This window comes from Phyllopteryx taeniolatus, chromosome 1 (assembly GCF_024500385.1).
Source record: "Phyllopteryx taeniolatus isolate TA_2022b chromosome 1, UOR_Ptae_1.2, whole genome shotgun sequence".
NCBI classification, from domain to species: domain Eukaryota; kingdom Metazoa; phylum Chordata; class Actinopteri; order Syngnathiformes; family Syngnathidae; genus Phyllopteryx; species Phyllopteryx taeniolatus.
Window position 1 is genome coordinate 14,709,738 of NC_084502.1, and position 17,437 is coordinate 14,727,174.

At 41.5% G+C, this 17,437-nt stretch overlaps 1 protein-coding gene across 1 annotated transcript; it reads right to left on the minus strand.

Moving 5' to 3' along the window:
* Window positions 1-144: 144 nt before the first annotated feature.
* On the minus strand, window positions 145-15,497 carry erbb3b (erb-b2 receptor tyrosine kinase 3b). The gene is made up of 28 exons (XM_061774390.1): window positions 15,252-15,497; window positions 13,174-13,328; window positions 12,812-12,998; window positions 11,334-11,459; window positions 11,184-11,246; window positions 10,895-11,013; window positions 9,938-10,079; window positions 9,718-9,831; window positions 9,516-9,633; window positions 8,353-8,426; window positions 8,164-8,254; window positions 6,924-7,126; window positions 6,689-6,821; window positions 6,472-6,565; window positions 5,561-5,718; window positions 5,415-5,471; window positions 4,705-4,846; window positions 4,476-4,595; window positions 4,294-4,392; window positions 4,017-4,202; window positions 3,792-3,947; window positions 3,640-3,715; window positions 3,148-3,294; window positions 2,984-3,081; window positions 2,729-2,905; window positions 2,564-2,635; window positions 1,942-2,242; window positions 145-1,853 (listed from the first exon to the last, which is right to left on the minus strand). The coding sequence occupies exons 1-28, from the start codon at window positions 15,328-15,330 to the stop codon at window positions 1,060-1,062; spliced, it is 4,281 nt and encodes a 1,426-aa protein (XP_061630374.1). The 5' UTR covers window positions 15,331-15,497; the 3' UTR covers window positions 145-1,059.
* Window positions 15,498-17,437: the final 1,940 nt, after the last annotated feature.

Sequence of the window (17,437 nt, forward strand, 5' to 3'; positions counted from 1 at the left end):
ATTATGCTAAATGAATATATGTATTAAATGTTACAATATGTAACAGACTGTCACATTATAGTAGAGTTTAATCAATGTTTTATGATGGGGAAGTTTGGTATTGCAATTAATTAATGATAACAAAATACAACAAAGCAAACAGAATCTAAAATTCAGTACAAACAAATAAGAGCTTCAACTGTGTTCATAATGGTCTACCTGAGCACCATTCATAAACATTTATTAACAATGCGTTAGCGTGCAGTGTTTCTTCTTTTGATTTAAAAACATGCTATATACTATGCTATTGATAACTCCTAATTTAGATGTAATACTGTACATATGATATACTGTTAATGTTCAAAAATCTATCAAGTGTAAAATTGAAGCAGTTGATTTTGACGTCTGGGATTCAGAAGCTCGAGCTGGTACAAAGCTGTGTCTGAAGATAACATTTTATATGATTACATTCTATTTGAAATGTAAGTTTTAGCATAAGTTTATGTGAAGCACTTTGCTCACATGTAATGATAATTACACATTTGAATGCCAGTTAGGCAAAGTAAGTAAGTATCTTGTTGGGGTTATTAGCTCCGTCCTAATCCCTGCACGGCTAACAATGGCTCATTTATATAAGAATTTATATTAAACTAGGATTTTCAAAGAAATCAAAGGACTGGTAATTTTCTGGAAGCCAATACTTAGGTTTTAATTAACAAACACGTGGTAAAAAGAGTGTAAAAAAAGGCTCACACACTGTACAGTGATCAATGAAACAAATGATTACTTACAAAATAATAGCAACTGTCCATCTAGCTAATCATTCATACTATAAGGCACAAAAATGCCGATAAACAGAAATGATGTTTCCTCATGTTTGGAAAATTATTACTCGGCACTTTCTTTCCAGCCTTCCTGATGTCATCATTTTTTATGCACCATAACACAGCAAAATGAGACTTGACTTTTATTCCAGTTCTTGACGCTCTAAGATTATTGTGGAAAATATTCCGACGCACGCACTGGAGAGCAACACACTTAGCTGAAGCAGTTGGTGCACTAGTGTCCCAGTCCACATTATTAGATACGTACAGCATCTGGCTTGAGGAACAGTCTGCTGTGCCAGTAGTCCGGGTTGTCAAATGATGAGCTGCTGCCAGGCTCCCCCATGCCTGCGCACACCTTGATGTATTCCCCGATCCCTGCACACCTGCCGCTGCCCACCTCCCCCTTCACTGGGAGGTTCTGGTAGTCTGCCTGCCGCCACCCACTGGGTATTCCTTCAAATGTAGCCATATCCTCATACTCGTTTTGTCCCTCATCTGTAACCACATCTGGCTTGTGCAAACTACTGACATTCCCCTGAAGTGTTTGTTGTTTATTTGTGTGATGGCACTCCTTTGCATCGCCTAATTGACCCTCCTCTTCCTGGCATGTTTCATCTGGTTCTGCTGCAGATGTTTCACGTCTCTCCTGTGGCAGCGCCTCGTCCTCTGTGGAGTCAGAGCGTCTAATGTCCATGTATTCATACCTGCCTTTCCCCTGAGGTACCTGCATGCAGTCCTCCACAGCTTGGATCTGTTTCTCGAAACTAAACTGATATTTCTCTGTGAAGTCTACCATATTGTCCCCACAGTTCTCATTTACCGGCGGATTCTCTGCGACCGGAACCAGTGTTAAGGTGTCCTCGTGGGCAGGTAATATAGTGACGACAGTTGGAGAAGGCGGTGTTTGATGAACCAGTGAAGATGTATCGCCCAGCAAGGAGTTGTCGTCTTTAGTCGAGCAAAGAACAGTATCTGATTTGTGGTTCATCACCTCATACTCCAGGACGAAATTTTTCCCCCTGGTTGATCCTGGGGTGACGTTGCAAGCTGGGAGTCATGACACAAGCAAAGAGAATACTGTATGTCTCATTGATGTGAATCAAATCATGTCCATTGTATAGAGTTTGTATATTACCTCTTTCTGGAGTGCTAGGTGATCCGGGAAGGACATAACCATAGTGGTCTACCACCTTCTCCTCTTCCTTTTCGCCCGATGTCCACACCTTGTATGTGGATGGACTTGAAGCTGTTGAGAGTTTCCGTAACCTGCTGGTGGATACATGAGGGGCAGCCCTTTCAGAGCCGAGCAGGGTCCTGTGAGAAGCACCAGTCCTGAAGCCTTCCTCACGCAGCTCTACCTCCCTGACACTGCCCCTGACCTCTGACCTCTCTGGCAGCGTTCGCACCGAGCTCCGGCGGGACCTCTGGAAGCGCAACTTAAACAGAAAAAAGAGATCCATGCAAGACTTGAAGGTAAAATGAACATATCAACACATTTTCATGAGACTGTAAGAAAACAAAGTTGAGCATTATACTGTAGATACTCTGATTAATAAATAATCCTTGATAATAAATAATAATAATTTATTTTATTATTTTTATTTTTTTCCCCAAAACAACCCAAAAACTGTGTCTGTGTCTGTTTTTCTGTTTTTTTCTCTCTCCAAAATACTGGGTGGATTGTATTTAGTACCACCATTCACCAAATTCTCCTGTGTGTGTGTGTGTGTGTGTGTGTGCGTGTGCGTGCATCACACCTGGAGGACACCTTCTACAGGACTTGGAGTCATTGGCAGGTATCCAGCAGGTCCGGCCTGAGAGGCACCACTCTACAATTTAGTACAGAACATGCTTAATTAACTGTTAACTAGTTTATCAGTTAGTGTAGTAAGTCCACATTCAAATACAATATGTTCAATTACCCTGTACGAATTAATCCTCGAACGAGAGAGACTCCACGATGGAGAATGTTGTAGAGGAGGTGTGGAGAAACCTTCCTCCATCGCGTCCTCATCTTCATCCACCAAGTCTGGGTCAAGTAGCCCTCGCTCGGAATCTCTGCGATGGACATCCCGCGAGGCGTCGTCCTCCCCCTCCAGCTGCAGGATAAAACCGACATGAAATTCGAGGGTCCCATCGATTCAAAGTAGGTGTCAATCAAATGATGAGCGTCTCACCTTGATGACGAGGTATCTGGGTGGGTCTCTTGCCATGCGTGTAAAGTCACTTGCCAACTCTTTGAAGGTGGGCCTAATATTTTCATCAATCATCCAACCTGAAGACGAAACAGCTCAGTCTCACATCCTGTACGCACGATTGTACGCAGTTTGGCGGCACTCACATTTGACCATGACCATGTAGACGTCTATGGTGCAGATGTGAGGTTGTGACAGACGTTCGCCTTTCTCCAACAGACACGGCACTTCCTGCGCCTGTGCCGACCCATAAGGCTCTGCCCCAAAAGACATCATCTCCCACACTGTCACTCCTGTGCGAGAGAGAGAAATTCAAGTGCCTGTCAAGTGAAAATAAATGTCTTCTAAATTTGACACACCACAGAGAAGAGTGGTAACAACCCTACCAAAAAAATAATTCAAAAGTATATAATAAGTCTTCAAAATCGTGAAAAATTCTTTCCGCTCTCAAACGTTCTGGCCATGTCCACTGAATTGCGCTGAAACCACAACTGAGTACTACATATCGTTTTTTTTTCACATTTCTAGCAATCTCCAATATTGTATCATATATTTGGAAAGAATTCTCTGAATGAACTTTTTACAGGTTCTATAGTACTCAAAATTCCAGTACAAAATTTCCCAATCACGCATCTCACCATAACTCCACACATCACTTTGATGAGTGTATCTTCGAAACAAGATGCTTTCAAGAGCCATCCATTTGATCGGAGTCTGCATAAAGACATAAATAGCAGACAGTGTAATGCAGTTACCAGATGGGGAAAATGGATGAGAAACTCGCAACAACCTTGGTGTTAGTGTAGACATATTTCTTTTCGTCAGGATAAAGGAGATCTGCTACAGCGTAGTCCGAGATCTGGACCTGGTAGTTGTTCTTTAGTAGGATGTTGCGTGCCGCCAGGTTCCTGTGTACCACACAGTGTTCCTCCAGGTAGTACATACCCTGGAATAAAAACATGTCACGACTGTGCACTCAGGCTAGCTACAGTATGTGGAATCGATGTGCACTTACCTTTGCTATTTGCACACACCAGTTGAGCAGGCGCTGGGGGCCCAGGCTGTTCTTGTGCTGCCTGATGTGCTCCAGTAAGGAGCCCAGTGAACTGAGCTGAGTGACCAGCTGCAGACTGGACCCCAGACAGATGCCCAAAAGTCTCACAATGTAGGGATGGTCCAGGCTGCCCATGGACAGCATGTGCTGTAGGGCGCATGGAGATACCATATATGTTTGACTCCAACAGTGATTCATAATTTTGCCAGTGTTGCTGAAACTGACATCTGATTCTCACATCAGTTATCTCAGTGAAGGTCTGACGGCCTGAGCTGTCCTGGATGGTCTTGATGGCCACCGGGATCTTCACTGTCTCTCCTTCTGGAGTCCAAAACCCCTTTAAAGCGGAAACATGGAGCCGCTATAACAGACTCTGCATTCATCGCATGTTACTCCAAAAGACAAGCAGTTGATTAATACCCTGTGGACTGTGCCAAAAACACCAGAACCAAGGACTTTGAGCTTTTTTAGTTCAGATGGCTTCAGGATGTGGGCATAAACCTTGGTTCCTTTCTCCCCAGGACCCAGTGGCTCAAAACTCTACCAAGACACAAGAATAATCCTCGCATCAGTGTGTGTGTGTATATACATATATATATATATATCTCTACACACATATATAATATGGCAGTTCATAGGACTGACTCACCTCTCCGCTCTCTAGATACCTCCTCATGGCTCTCTTGCGGCGGATGGCCAGGCCTCGGTGGTACAGTAGGCCCAGGAAAAACAACACTAGGCAGAATATCAGGCCAGCTGGCACACCTAAGGCAATGCCTGTGATCTGGCCACTTCAGAGCGAAGGAGACGGTGAGATGATAGGGTGGAGATGTGGGGCAAAAAGGTCAGAAATAGTACAAAATAAAGTTGGATAGTGATGTCATGATTTGGTTCACGTGGCAGTGGCAACAAGGAGACCAGATATGATAAAACACATGTTCTTGTGGGTATCACACAGCTGCAGCAGAGTTACACTGAACTCCAAGAGTAGCCCACATGATGTATGCTTTCACAGAGAAACATCTATTTTTACATAATAAAGTCCAATAGTACACCCAAGATAATAATGATCCGTTTGACTTTGTAACAAAGGTGTGAATTGAATCTTTATTATTGTGATTACAGTTTCCTCGGCTGCAGAACTGCTCTGTCTGAACCCAAGAGATGTTTGTAATTATTTATTTACACAACCCTCAGTTTGATTATCTTCCAGCCACAACAACCTTTTCTCGATTGGTGTCACATTTTCAGTATTGATGTTTTATCTGTAATCATCATCCCTCATTTGACAATGAAAAGGAAGTGTATTCAAGTAGTTTCATATACAGTATGTACCAGCGGGGTGGGGGTGGAACGTACCTGCTAGCTGCTAGTCTGACAGTTTCTAAGCAATCACTGAGTCCTGGACCTGAGCATCTGGAATATACATACATATGTTTTGTATAAGGATACCCTACAGTATATATGCGTAGTATGTGTAAGGAAGTGCTTATGGTATGTCTTACCCTTGGGTGCAATTGTGGTGACATGGTTCACAGTGACCTTCCTTGTTGGGATATTTGAAGATGAGCCCCTTCTGCCCATCGTTCACCCCAGCAGGGCACGAAGACATGCAGTATGGACCGTCTCGCAGGTTGGCGCACACCGCACATTCATATGCACCCTAAAAGAAAGAGCGGTGGGAGAAGTGACAAAATCAAAAAGTTGGAAACCCAGTGCAATAAAACGCTTTTGTGTGTAATGAAGCTTTGGGGAATTTTCCAGAAGACTGGTTTGAAAACATTGATTTTGTTATGATAACAAATTCGAATTGTATTTGCAACTTGGAGTTCAATCCATCATCATGCATGAACCACAAGTGTGTTTTGTTAGTTCCCTTTCAGTTTTCAAGTTGTTTTTGGCAAAGATGAAAAGCATGATGATAGATACCAGAAATGGAACACATGAGATACATGAGGAAAGGGTGGAGCTTCATTACTGATATTCATTCTTCTTTTCTCTCTTTTTTTTTTTTTTGAACCAAGGATGTGCTCATGTAAACATATTTATAATACACTATGGAAACATTTATACTACATGACTCAATTCTAACAATACATACTGTATGACAATGAAACGGAAGTATGTGACAGTATCACTCTGCAAACACCTGTCCTCTCTTTATTCAGTCTCTATTAGCTCTCTTCAATGGAGCAATTGTACTTATTTTGGTTTTCTTATGCAATGGTTAACTTATTTTAAAATACCATGACAATTTAATGTTACTTAAAACATTGCCTGCGGATTTATGAAGGAGAGTCTCTTAGTTGAGAAAATATATGACTGGGAAGTCAGCCAGTGATGCAGAACAAATTAAAGGATCCACTGTATCTCCTCTAGCTTTTCAGTTGCTGGAGAAATGGATAGAAGTGAGTACCGGCCCTGTGCAGCTGGCCTTCCCATGCAGATGTTTACACTCTGAATGACACGCAACGCATTCTCCGTCAGCGCTCGCAAATTCTCTTGAAGATCTGTAGACCCAAAAGTCAGAATTCGATAGTCAGGTCAAATAATAATATCCTGTCCTAAGAATCATACACTACTCACAAAACACTTTGGGGGAGTAGTGTGTACTTTATATACAGTATACTGACCCAGTATAAAAATGACAGCTGTCCACGCACGTGCTATTTCGGCTGTAATTCCTACAGGAGAGACAATGGTCTGGTCCTGGGCCCCAGCAGCCGGAGTTTGAACACAGCGGGTCACACACATGGCCATCAGCAACTGTTACAATTAAGGCAAAGAGTTAGAAAAGCACAAGCACTTTATTACAAATTAATCAAGTGAGATAGAACAAGGCAACGAGACCCATGCAGCCGACCTCACCGCATTCTGCCAGTGGCCTGTTGCTGTTGATGCTGTTGACTCGGACCCGACGCCCCCTGAACAGCTTTGCCCAGTTCACAGTGTGGTGGTAGCACAGCTCGGCGTTCTGACTGATGTAAACGCTCCCGTCGCTGATCTCTCTGAGAGAGCGTAGACCCAGCGAAGTGATGGTGGAGATCCGCATCACCATCAGGGAAAAACGCCTGTAATTGACAGGTTGACAGCAGTTCCCCTTCCATCAAAGGTTTATTTTTCACTTTTATCATTTGTGATGTATTTTTCACGTGGTTGATGAGAGGAGGACCTTTTTAAGAAACGCGTCCCATTCAATCACAAGGTAACCGGCTCGTGGCGTTCATTTCGTGCACGTTTTGCGACAGTGACCGCAGTCACTATTAGAGGTCAAAAGAGAAAAAAGAAAAGTCGCGGCCCGGGTTTAGCCTGCCGACTAGTCAAACGTCTATTACCCGGTTCTTTTATTCTGGTCAACGTGATTCTTCAATGATTAGGCCGGATAAAAAGTTGAACAATTTATTGGGAAATACAGTCAAACAAAGACTGCTTCCTATTGGGACGTGGTGCAGTCTCGGACCAATCCTAGCTTCGCCTCGGTGTCTGGGTACGTTCAGAAATTCAGTCTGACGCTCTTCACTGCGCTCTCAGAGACATTTTCTATAACTTTACTCATGAACGTGTTGGCTATCGGCAGGGATACGGGGTCCATCAGTACATCCGCCATATTGAATGTGTCAGTTCTGCTTGCATCGAACGGCACACTCCAACAACGCGCCGGGTTTATGAAGGTTCCGGAGAGCAGAGAGCGAGCCCGGAGTGAATTTCCCAAAGTACCCTGTGCTGATATTTTGTGCGTTTGTTGTGTCGGTGCGACTAAGTGTAATGCAAGTACTGTATATGTTTCTAAGGAGCTCTGCATCTCTGTATCTGTAAGGGGATGTATCAAACAAAAGGTGTCTGCAGTGTTGTGTAAGCATGCAGCCACTAATTTCTATCATTACATTTAACATTATAAATATAGTTTGATGGAAGGTGACATTTGAAGATAGGGAAAGTTGTGAGACTTTTTCTGGCTTCCCATAAGAATTATGTAGAACATAATGCAAAAATAAGAGCTGCAGTATATGATGTAGTGAGTACCACAAGTCATACCATGTGTTACACAGACATAGAACACATAGAAACACTCCTAGACATAAAAGCAGATCATCTAAACAGTACTTACTTGTAAAGTGACCTCCCTTGAATGGTGGTGAGACTCGAAAAAACAGACAAATCATTGAGCTCCTTTGGCCACGACTGGATATTTAGAATATCTGATAATTACACACAGACATCAGAGACAGTTTTGTTTATATTCAGAATGCATGGCTTTTAACATGATGAAAAGCACTCATGTTAAGAAACAGTGTACCTGTTATCTCCCTTACAGTGCGGAACACGTCCAGCTTTTGAGCATCCAGAGGTGGGATCTTCTTAAAGTCATCCCTGTTAAAGCCAAACCGAAACACTATAAGCTCCACCATCTTGAATTGAAATGAATCTGTTTATTTTGATGTGGCATTAAAAAAGAAGAAGAAAACAACAACAACAAAAACATCCTAATAGAAAAAGTAAATGAAAGAATAATTGCAACAAATGGGAAAAAAAAAAAAAAACACCCGAAAATTTGTACGATAAAAATAAACCTGCTAATCTGAAAAGGAGTGAGAAGAAGAAAATTGTATCTTGTATGGGTTTTTTACAGTACCTGATACAGGGTAGAGCCACAATTCTGAAATATATGCAAATGAATTTGTTCAAATCTTGTGCTGTTTTCTGAGTAATTTCCTTAGTTTTGCTCTGTCTGACTTCCTGTTCCTGGTAGTAATACATTCCAATGTATTACTTAGCTCATAGGGAAGTTATGATAGAGTCCTATGAAACTGTCAGCTTTGGAACAACCTAACAAGCTATTCTGTTTGAAAAGGAGAAGAAAAAAAAAACTCTTCAAAAACTCCATTGGCTCCTATCAACTCAGTGCAACACTACAAGGTGTGTCAAAAAGGTTCCTGGACTGGTGTCATGAAAGATATATTTATACCCAAACTACAAACCATGTGCTTTCCCTTCAATGTGGGCCAGACCATTAAGCAGCACTCCTACAAAGAGATCCCACAGAATCTGATTGGTTAAGAGAGCGAGAAGAAGCAAGAGTTGTGGCATGACAAACTCGTGAATGCCGGAAAAATCCTTCCAGGAGTGCATGGAGGCATGGCAGAGAAGGCTAGGAAAGTGTGTTAGACTCCAGGTTGATTACTTTGAAGGGGGAAGCTTGCGGTTTGTCGCTGGGATTTAAAATATACTGTATATCTTTTGCGACACCAGTACTGGAACTTCTCAGGCACACCTCATATGAAGTCCTCACCATCGCCTAGAAAGGCCTCCGTAACCTGGGTCTCGATTTACTGAGCTGAACTCCTCCACCGTCACACACACACACACACACACAGAGTCCCGCAGACTCCAAAAAAAGATCCCTGATATGAACATACTGGATGTACTTGCACTGCGTCCATGAGATGCATTGGGACATACCCGAGAATCCCTGTGACCAAGAAATGAAGGCTTCCTTGGATTTTGGTGCAGTTGATGAAGCTGTCAATGTTACTGGAGTCCACAGTCTGCCTGTGTTCTGCACCTGTGCCTTCACACACTGTCAGGATACAGAAAAACACAATTACAAGATTACCACCCTTTTTGACCCCCCAGGCAATGTGAGTATTAATCAGTGTTGAACCTTTAGGGCAGAGTCCAGTACATGGCTCACAACGTCTGTGCCCGGCTCGCTCCACCTCCATTTTGTGTGAAGGACAGACACTCACGCAGGAGCTACCATCCACCACAAAATGAGCTACAAGTAGCAGCATTTGACACGAAAAGGGCAAAATGAAGATGAGACAAAATAAGACAAATAATGATGGATTTGGCGTTAGGTGTATGTACCACAGTGCACTCACTGGGGCACTGAGAGACACAAATGGATCCATATTGATATTTGGCATTTGGGTTGGTCTCCATCTGAAACGTCTGCTTGTTATAGATGAGAGCTTGCGGACACTGAGGCACGCAGGCTCCAGAGTCGTTGAAATGGCGACATGCCTACGCACATACATGAATGAAACGAAAGTAGAGGTATTGTTTTGACATTGATGTGGAGTAGAACAGAGGTATTTCTAACATACTCTTATTTAGCTACATTTGAGGATCTAAACAGACCTTTTCATAATGTTTGAGTGCCAGGGTACTTCAGGGTGGAAAATAGCGATTGACTACCACAGACTTGAACTCAAAATGATGACAAAATCTTGTTATGTTTGGGGTTGCAAAAGGTTTAGGTATTTTTTGACTACCTTAGAAACAAGTCAAATTAATCCAGCAGAAACTGTAAAATGTCCCTTCTCACCTCATTATGTGACTAGCTACTGTAGTATACATAAACATGGTGGCTAGCTACTGTAGTATACATAAACATGGTGGCTAGCTAGTGTAGTATATACATACAGTGAACATGTTGCATATTGTTGAACAAGTACCGTAAAAACCCAGACTACCTTTAGCAAAGAGTCAAGAAAATTGTGGAATATTTCATAATTTAAGCAAAGGAACATACACCGTGTGTTATAGTACTTTGTTCCCCTTTAAATAAAGTGAATTAGTTTGGATTTAGGTCAATTGTTTAGTTAAAATAGGCCAGACTTGTGCTAAACACTTGCAACTGAGTCTTGTTGCTTTGTTTTTACAAATCTATTAATCATGAGGCCATAATGGAAAAAATGTGCATGTTTGAACTGGATGACATGTAGAAGAAAAAGAAACAAGTTACAAAACAAAAACTGGCTCCAATTAGGATGTGATGAATTGCATTGATTTACTCTAATGGACTCATTGTATTTTTACGTAGTGACAACACTTACAAAACAGTCCACGTCCAGAGGGCCTATGCATCCTGCTGCACACTCAATGTGACAGCAGTCCCTGGGGCTTGTCCCAAAACATCGACCATTACACTGCGGAGCGCACACCGTCTTGGTCACTGAAACACACGGGAGCCAAGAGTTGACCAGAGGTCAGTAACAGCTGTGTGCTGTCCCCTTTTTTATGAATTCTATGCCTTTATAAGGTGACGAGTGCAGTGGAAATGGAGGGAAATGCTAAAGGTCACCAACAAGGCTAAAAAGAGAATGGGAGCAATTGTGTACTTACAGATCTGACACTGCTTCTCATTTGGCCCCCAGCAATAATCCCCACAAGATTTGTGGCACGGCCCTGACACAAGGACAAGGACAACTGCTACCACACAATGCACACCGATAAAACCAGTTCGTTTAATTTGTTAAAAAGAGCATTCCAAACCTTTCTCCCCATTGTAGCGGATGTCAATAGGAGCATTGCTGTCTCTGATTATATCTTGCCAGTAGATCCACGGACCATAACTCAAGTATTTATTATTGATCATCTGTACGCCTCCCTCCAAAATCTCTGCAAGAAAAGACTGGACTGGTTAACTTTCAGCATTTATATTGTTGTATTGAGTTGTTTTTGTTGTTGTTTGTTTTGTGTGAATACACCAGGGGTGGGCAAAGTATGGCTGGACCCACCGAGTAAAACATTATAAAGAGTCCTGCCTTCCATTAATTTGGCAGGTTTTTTCCCCTAAAATTGGTTACCAAAATTGTAAATATTCATCTGGTATTTATTACGTATTTATTTCTCATTCAATAATGTGTTCATTGATTTATTGTAAATAATGAAATATTTAAAAATATGAACAGAACTATATGTGAAATAATAAACTAATATTGTTAAAATAAAACATTTTACACATTTATCTAAGATCATTATTAAATATTTTTGATGAATTATAATTAAATGGGCTGGCACAACTGGTTAGCATGTCTGTTTCACAGTTCTGAAAACCCGGGTTCAAATCCGGCCACGGCTGCGTGGAGTGCGTATGTTCTCCCCGTGCCTGCATGGGTTTTCTTCGGGTACTCCGGTTTCCTCCCACATTCCAATAACATGCATGGGAGGTTAATTGAAGACCAAATTGTCCGTAGGTGTGAATGTGAGTGCAAATGTTTTTTTTATTTGTATGTGCCCTGCGATTGGCTGGCGACCAATTCAGGGTGTACCCCACCTCTGGCCCGAAGTCAGTTGAGATAAGAGCCAGCCCACCCGCGACCCTCGTGAGGAGAAGTGGTTCGGAAAATGGACGGATGGATGGACATAATTAAATGAATAATACATAAAAAGAACTATGAATTCTTTTATTAGAAAAATTCATTTAAGTTTTTAACATTTTCACTTATTTTTGATTTTAAGTAAATTTACAAATTACCTGTCCATTATGACCACTTGCACAACCTAAGTGCAATCATATATTCATTTACCAATATGTTTGTTAATGTAGTGTACTACTGCTATGCATCAATACTGTTAACAGTGTCAAAAAAAACTGGGCATACACATATGACCTTTACATATTTTGAAACTAAGGGCCCAGTGAAATAGCATGGAATACACAGTCTCAGCTATTTTAAGTAGAGAATATAGCATATTGTTATCTAGAAAGTGCAAAAGACTTGCTTTCTATTTGTAAATGACCAAACTGAATCTTTGAACCGTAATGTGTACATGAGGAGATCAAGTAACTGACTATTAGTAAGACATTCTTTTTCGGAAAAAAGAACAATTATTTTTCAAATGTATTGACGAGTCATTGTCCTCATTGGACTGCATTGAATCTTACTTTAACATAACTGTATGATACATTTGGAGTCTGTATTTTCTTTTTCACCATGTGTGGAAAAACTGGCATTGCCTGTCTTCACCTGTCAGATTTGCAAGGCCAAGTTGCCGCAGGCCGTGGGATCCATCCTTGGGGTAGTTGAAAAAAACAGACAGGGCAAAACGCCTTTCGTAAAGGCTGCTTCCTCTGATGACCCGCAATTGCTCTAGGGGAATTTCCTGAAAGTGACTCATGGCGATGAGCACGTAGCCAGTCACCTCACGGATTGTCTGCACAGAGGTGAAAGAGGCTCATGAAACAAAAGAGCTGCAACAGGACGGCTTGATCTTCTGTGTTTCGGGTATAGTCAATAGAAGGAGAAGGAGACAAGAGCAAACTATTATCCTAGTCTATGTGATTCATCTGGACCTCGCAAGCCAATAAAGATGGACATTGTTTTCCTACCTTCAGAAAAGAGAAGTCCCAGTTGCTCTCAATCTGTGTGACCTCCAGGTTACCCATGATGATTTCACAGCTGTCATAGCGCTCCTTGATCAGGTTGTATTGATTTTCTTGAGAGCCTGTGGAGCTCAGTCCATTCTGGGTACCAAGGCAGACCACTAACACACACAAAGGAGAGATGTCAGAATGATGGGGCAAAGGTGCTGCACACCCATGCAGTTTGAGGATTCATTGCTTTGTTATGGCTTGCTCAAGGGCACTGAGACCTCTCGCAGTCAGCCCTAAGTCCCATTATGTCTCTGTGTCTTCAAAGCTCTTGTCTTCAAGCCAAGTTGTTATTGACTAAGATACTGCTGCCTCCATACGTAATAATGTATCCACGTTTGTACAGTTTACCCTGTTCAGGGGCTGTAGTGTTGACAGGGTGAATGAGGGCAATGAGTGAGACTTCACAAAAATCAGCTTTCTGAACCACTATACTATACCAATGACAGTGGTGTACATGATGTCAAATGTAGTATGTTTGCACTCTGCAGTACAAGTATAAAATGTATTTTTTTTTAAAAACAAAGATTAAACTTTCAACAAACTATAAAGACACACATTTCGGTGTCCCACAGGGTGCAATTTTGGGTCCCCTATTTTCTTCCATTTAACTGTTGCCATTGGGTCAGATCATCAAAACGTTTCAATATAACATATCACTAACTAGCAACTACTGTATATTTCTCTTCCTGTCTATGTGCTATACATACATGTTCATATTAAACTCAGATCAGTAGTTTCCGCTTGAGAATGGAGATGCTCAGTCATGCCTTTGCTTCCTCCCGCTTAGATGATATTCTGATCTCCCGCAGCAAAACAGCCCTGGATCACTTGCTAGCCATCTAAAACGCAGCTGCACATTTACTCACAGTCAAATTCATTCACTGTACCCCAACTTCTAACAGGATCTAACTTACAAATATGAAACTCATGGAAGTGACAAAAAAAGTAGTGTTTCAGTGCAGTGGATGCTATGTTTCTGCAGTTTTTTGTTGTGAGTTCCGCTGCTGGCTGAACAATATGAAGGAGAGTAAAACAGTTTCTAGTCCGTCACTTGGATACACAGAGTAGTCCAGGCCTCGGGCTGAAGGAATGAAAGGCTCATGGTCGAGGAAAAAGGGCTTCCCTCATACAAAGTTCTTATTGTGGTAAAGTTATAAATGTGGACAGTGTCTCTCCCTCCCTCTATGTCTCTCTCAGTGCAGTGACAGTACGTCTGTGTGTGCGCATGGGGCTCTATACAATATATGTGTGGCTGAGATGAGGTTGTTGTGCTGCTGAGATCATAGCAAAAGACAAGGGCTCGTGTGTGAGTTGTCTCTGCTCACAGTGGGAAGGGAAATATCATGAACGGAAGAGGACACAGGCAAACCATCTCTTAGCAATGATCATTTCTGCATAAACATAATTGCATCACTCAACAAAAGTAACAAAGGTAACTGTCATCATGGAAGGGATAGGTATTAAAATCCATGTGCCAATCTACTGGTTATTGTTATATTTTATGTAGAGCTACTTCCCATTTATTGATTGGTTTATTGTCATATAATCTACACATCATCATTGATAAAACATTATTTATTTTATACACCACATGGACGAATGTCTTGGGAGAAGTGGCTAATATACATTAGTTACAGTTAGAACGTCTTGATACAGCCTAAATAAATAACATCCTGATGAATCCAACTTGCACATAAATCCATTAACGTTATCATACGCGATCAATTAATAACACACTTCTCTGACAAATAAATAAGCAGTCATTGCTATATTGCATGTTGTCTGGCTAAAAAGGACAAGTTCCCATCAGAAACACTTAAATTCTGCACAGGGGAATTTATATTGCTTCCATTCATCACGAGCAGTTTATAAAGGGATGGTTTTATAGCATGCATGAATGTGCTTGATTAACGCTCAGTAACAACAGTACAAAGAAGCTCTTAAGGAGAGCACGAATAGTGCTAGGGCGTCCGATGTAAAGAATATGAAAGAAGGTTGTTAGGTTATAGAAAAAAAAAAAACAGCTCACTTACCATCATGTGTTTGAGATAATGTTGCTTGTAGATGCCACAGCAACGTCACAGACACTGTAATGACTAGCCACTGATTCATAGTGATGTTTATCCTATATTACTTAAATATCACCATATCACAGAAATATCACAAGTAAACCTGATGTTTACTGATGCAGAATCTTGAATTCATCCAACTTTCCTTCTTGTTGTCTCCTCAGGGGAAGTCCTGAAGTTAACGGTTAAATGTATAAACAGCACCAGATAAACGCGCCAAATGAGTTGATGAAAACAGCCAACAAGTGGCATTTTATTTTGAGCTGGAACTTCCCTCCCAGACGGGGCAATGTGATTGGCCAGGGGATGGATTTTCCCACCAATCAGAGCCCGGTCCGTCTTTTTTTTGTTTGTTTGTTTCATTTATTGATTCCAAGGACAGCAGTGTCACTGAAAATGCAGCGTGTGTAAAATAAATACAGTAAAGAGTAAAATAATTGTACGAATAGCTGTCTTTGTGCCATGGGCAAAATGTCAAACGTCTGTCTGTGCCTTTTTAGACTGCGTTCTGATGTGCAGTGTATATTTAAAACAAATAGATTGCAAAGTAAAACCTGTTTGCATTAGTGTAAACACTATGAACTCCATGCATCCCATTAATGCACAGATGTGTCTCACGCCAGCCTGCGCCTGTCCAAGCACTGTTGCAGTGCAGTGAGTGGCGACTCTGTTCCCCTTGTAAAGAGCAGTATTGTCCCCCTTGCAGCCTGCTTCTTAATCACTTCTTTGATGCGCACGCAGCAGCCGGCCACAATGCTCACATTGTCACATGGCCAAGTGACTACTCAACCCCATAACATGCTTTATTTGTGAAAATAGCCTCAAAGTAGTCATGATTCCTCAATGTGACGCTGTGAGTGAAACAACTCACTGATGGGTGAACTTGAGTAACTTTTACTGACAAACTGTGACTCATGCTGAGCTAACCCTCATTGTTGCTACTTTTAAAGTCCTTGCAAAGTGGGGGAAAAAAAGTCTTTAAAATCATATATTTGACACACCATAGAGAAGAGTTCTTAACAATGGTGCCAATTACTCATTGAAAAAAAAAAAATTAAAATCATCAATCGTCGCTTTCAAATGCTGTGGGCATGCTTGCTGAATGCGCGAAATCACGCCCTGCTAAAAAATGGATGCTACTTTGTCTAGCAATTTTGTTATGTCTACACATCCCTGCATTTTCAAGCTGTTTTCCATCCACGAGCTAGCTCGCAAGCTAACAGGCTTCCAGGGCTCCTCCCTCGTGACCTTTTTGCTTGGGAAGTTCAATAATGACATTGAGATGTTCTGTAAATTGTGGAATCCTAGGAAGATGGATTTTCAGTGTGAAGGCATAGCTAGCTAGCTAACTGTTCACTGTCGTGGTAGAAATGGGCATAGCTATAATAACTGAATGGCTCGCAATTGCTCCAGATAACCAGTGATGCGAACAAAGGCGGTCAAGTTTTCATATAGTGGGGGAGGGGCGACTCATCAGAATCAGAATTTTATTTTTATTTGCCAAGTATGTGAAAAACACAGAAGGCATTAGTCTCCGGTAGTTGGTAAAAACATAGAAACACATTCACTGAGCACTAAAATGTTACCAGTAATGTGGTAATGCCGATACATTTAAAAAAAATGTTTTTCAAAAATGTGACAATTGTGCAAATGATGCAGAATCCTCGAGCAATTTAGATCAGTTTGAAATGACTAATACAACAATAGTCTGGTACAGTGACCATTGTGCAAATGGCGCAGAGACTTCAAGAAATGTATGCAGTTTAAAGTGACTAGTAATGCAATAATCTGGAACCGTGTCAATTGTGCAAATGGTGCAGATACTTCTCAAGCACATGAGTGGCAAGTATTGGTCAACAACAGATATGCAAGTAGTACAGAGTGGAGAGACTACTTCAGTGAGTGCACGAATAATCTAGAATTGGCCCGACAGAGATGTGACAACAATCTCAAGACAAAATTGGCAGCATGTTGCAATGGAATTGTAAGTTAACTGTTGAAGAAGTTAATGGCAAGAGGGAAGAAGCTGTTGGAATGTCTGCTAGTTTTAGTTAGCATTGTTAGATAGTGCCTACCAGAGGGAAGGAGCTGGAAGAGGTGGTGACCAGGATGTAGAGTGTTCAAGAGGATTTTGCATGCTCTTGTCTTAG

Excerpts from the sequence above, each read along its gene's own strand:
- erbb3b (XM_061774390.1), bottom strand. The coding sequence starts at position 15,330 with ATGAATCAGTGGCTAGTCATTACAGTGTCTGTGACGTTGCTGTGGCAT. Across the intron at positions 13,329-15,251 it reads ATTATCTCAAACACATGATG|TGGTCTGCCTTGGTACCCAG; the intron begins GTAAGTGAGCTG and ends TGTGTGTGTTAG. Across the intron at positions 4,393-4,475 it reads TTTTTGGCACAGTCCACAGG|GGGTTTTGGACTCCAGAAGG; the intron begins GTATTAATCAAC and ends TCCGCTTTAAAG.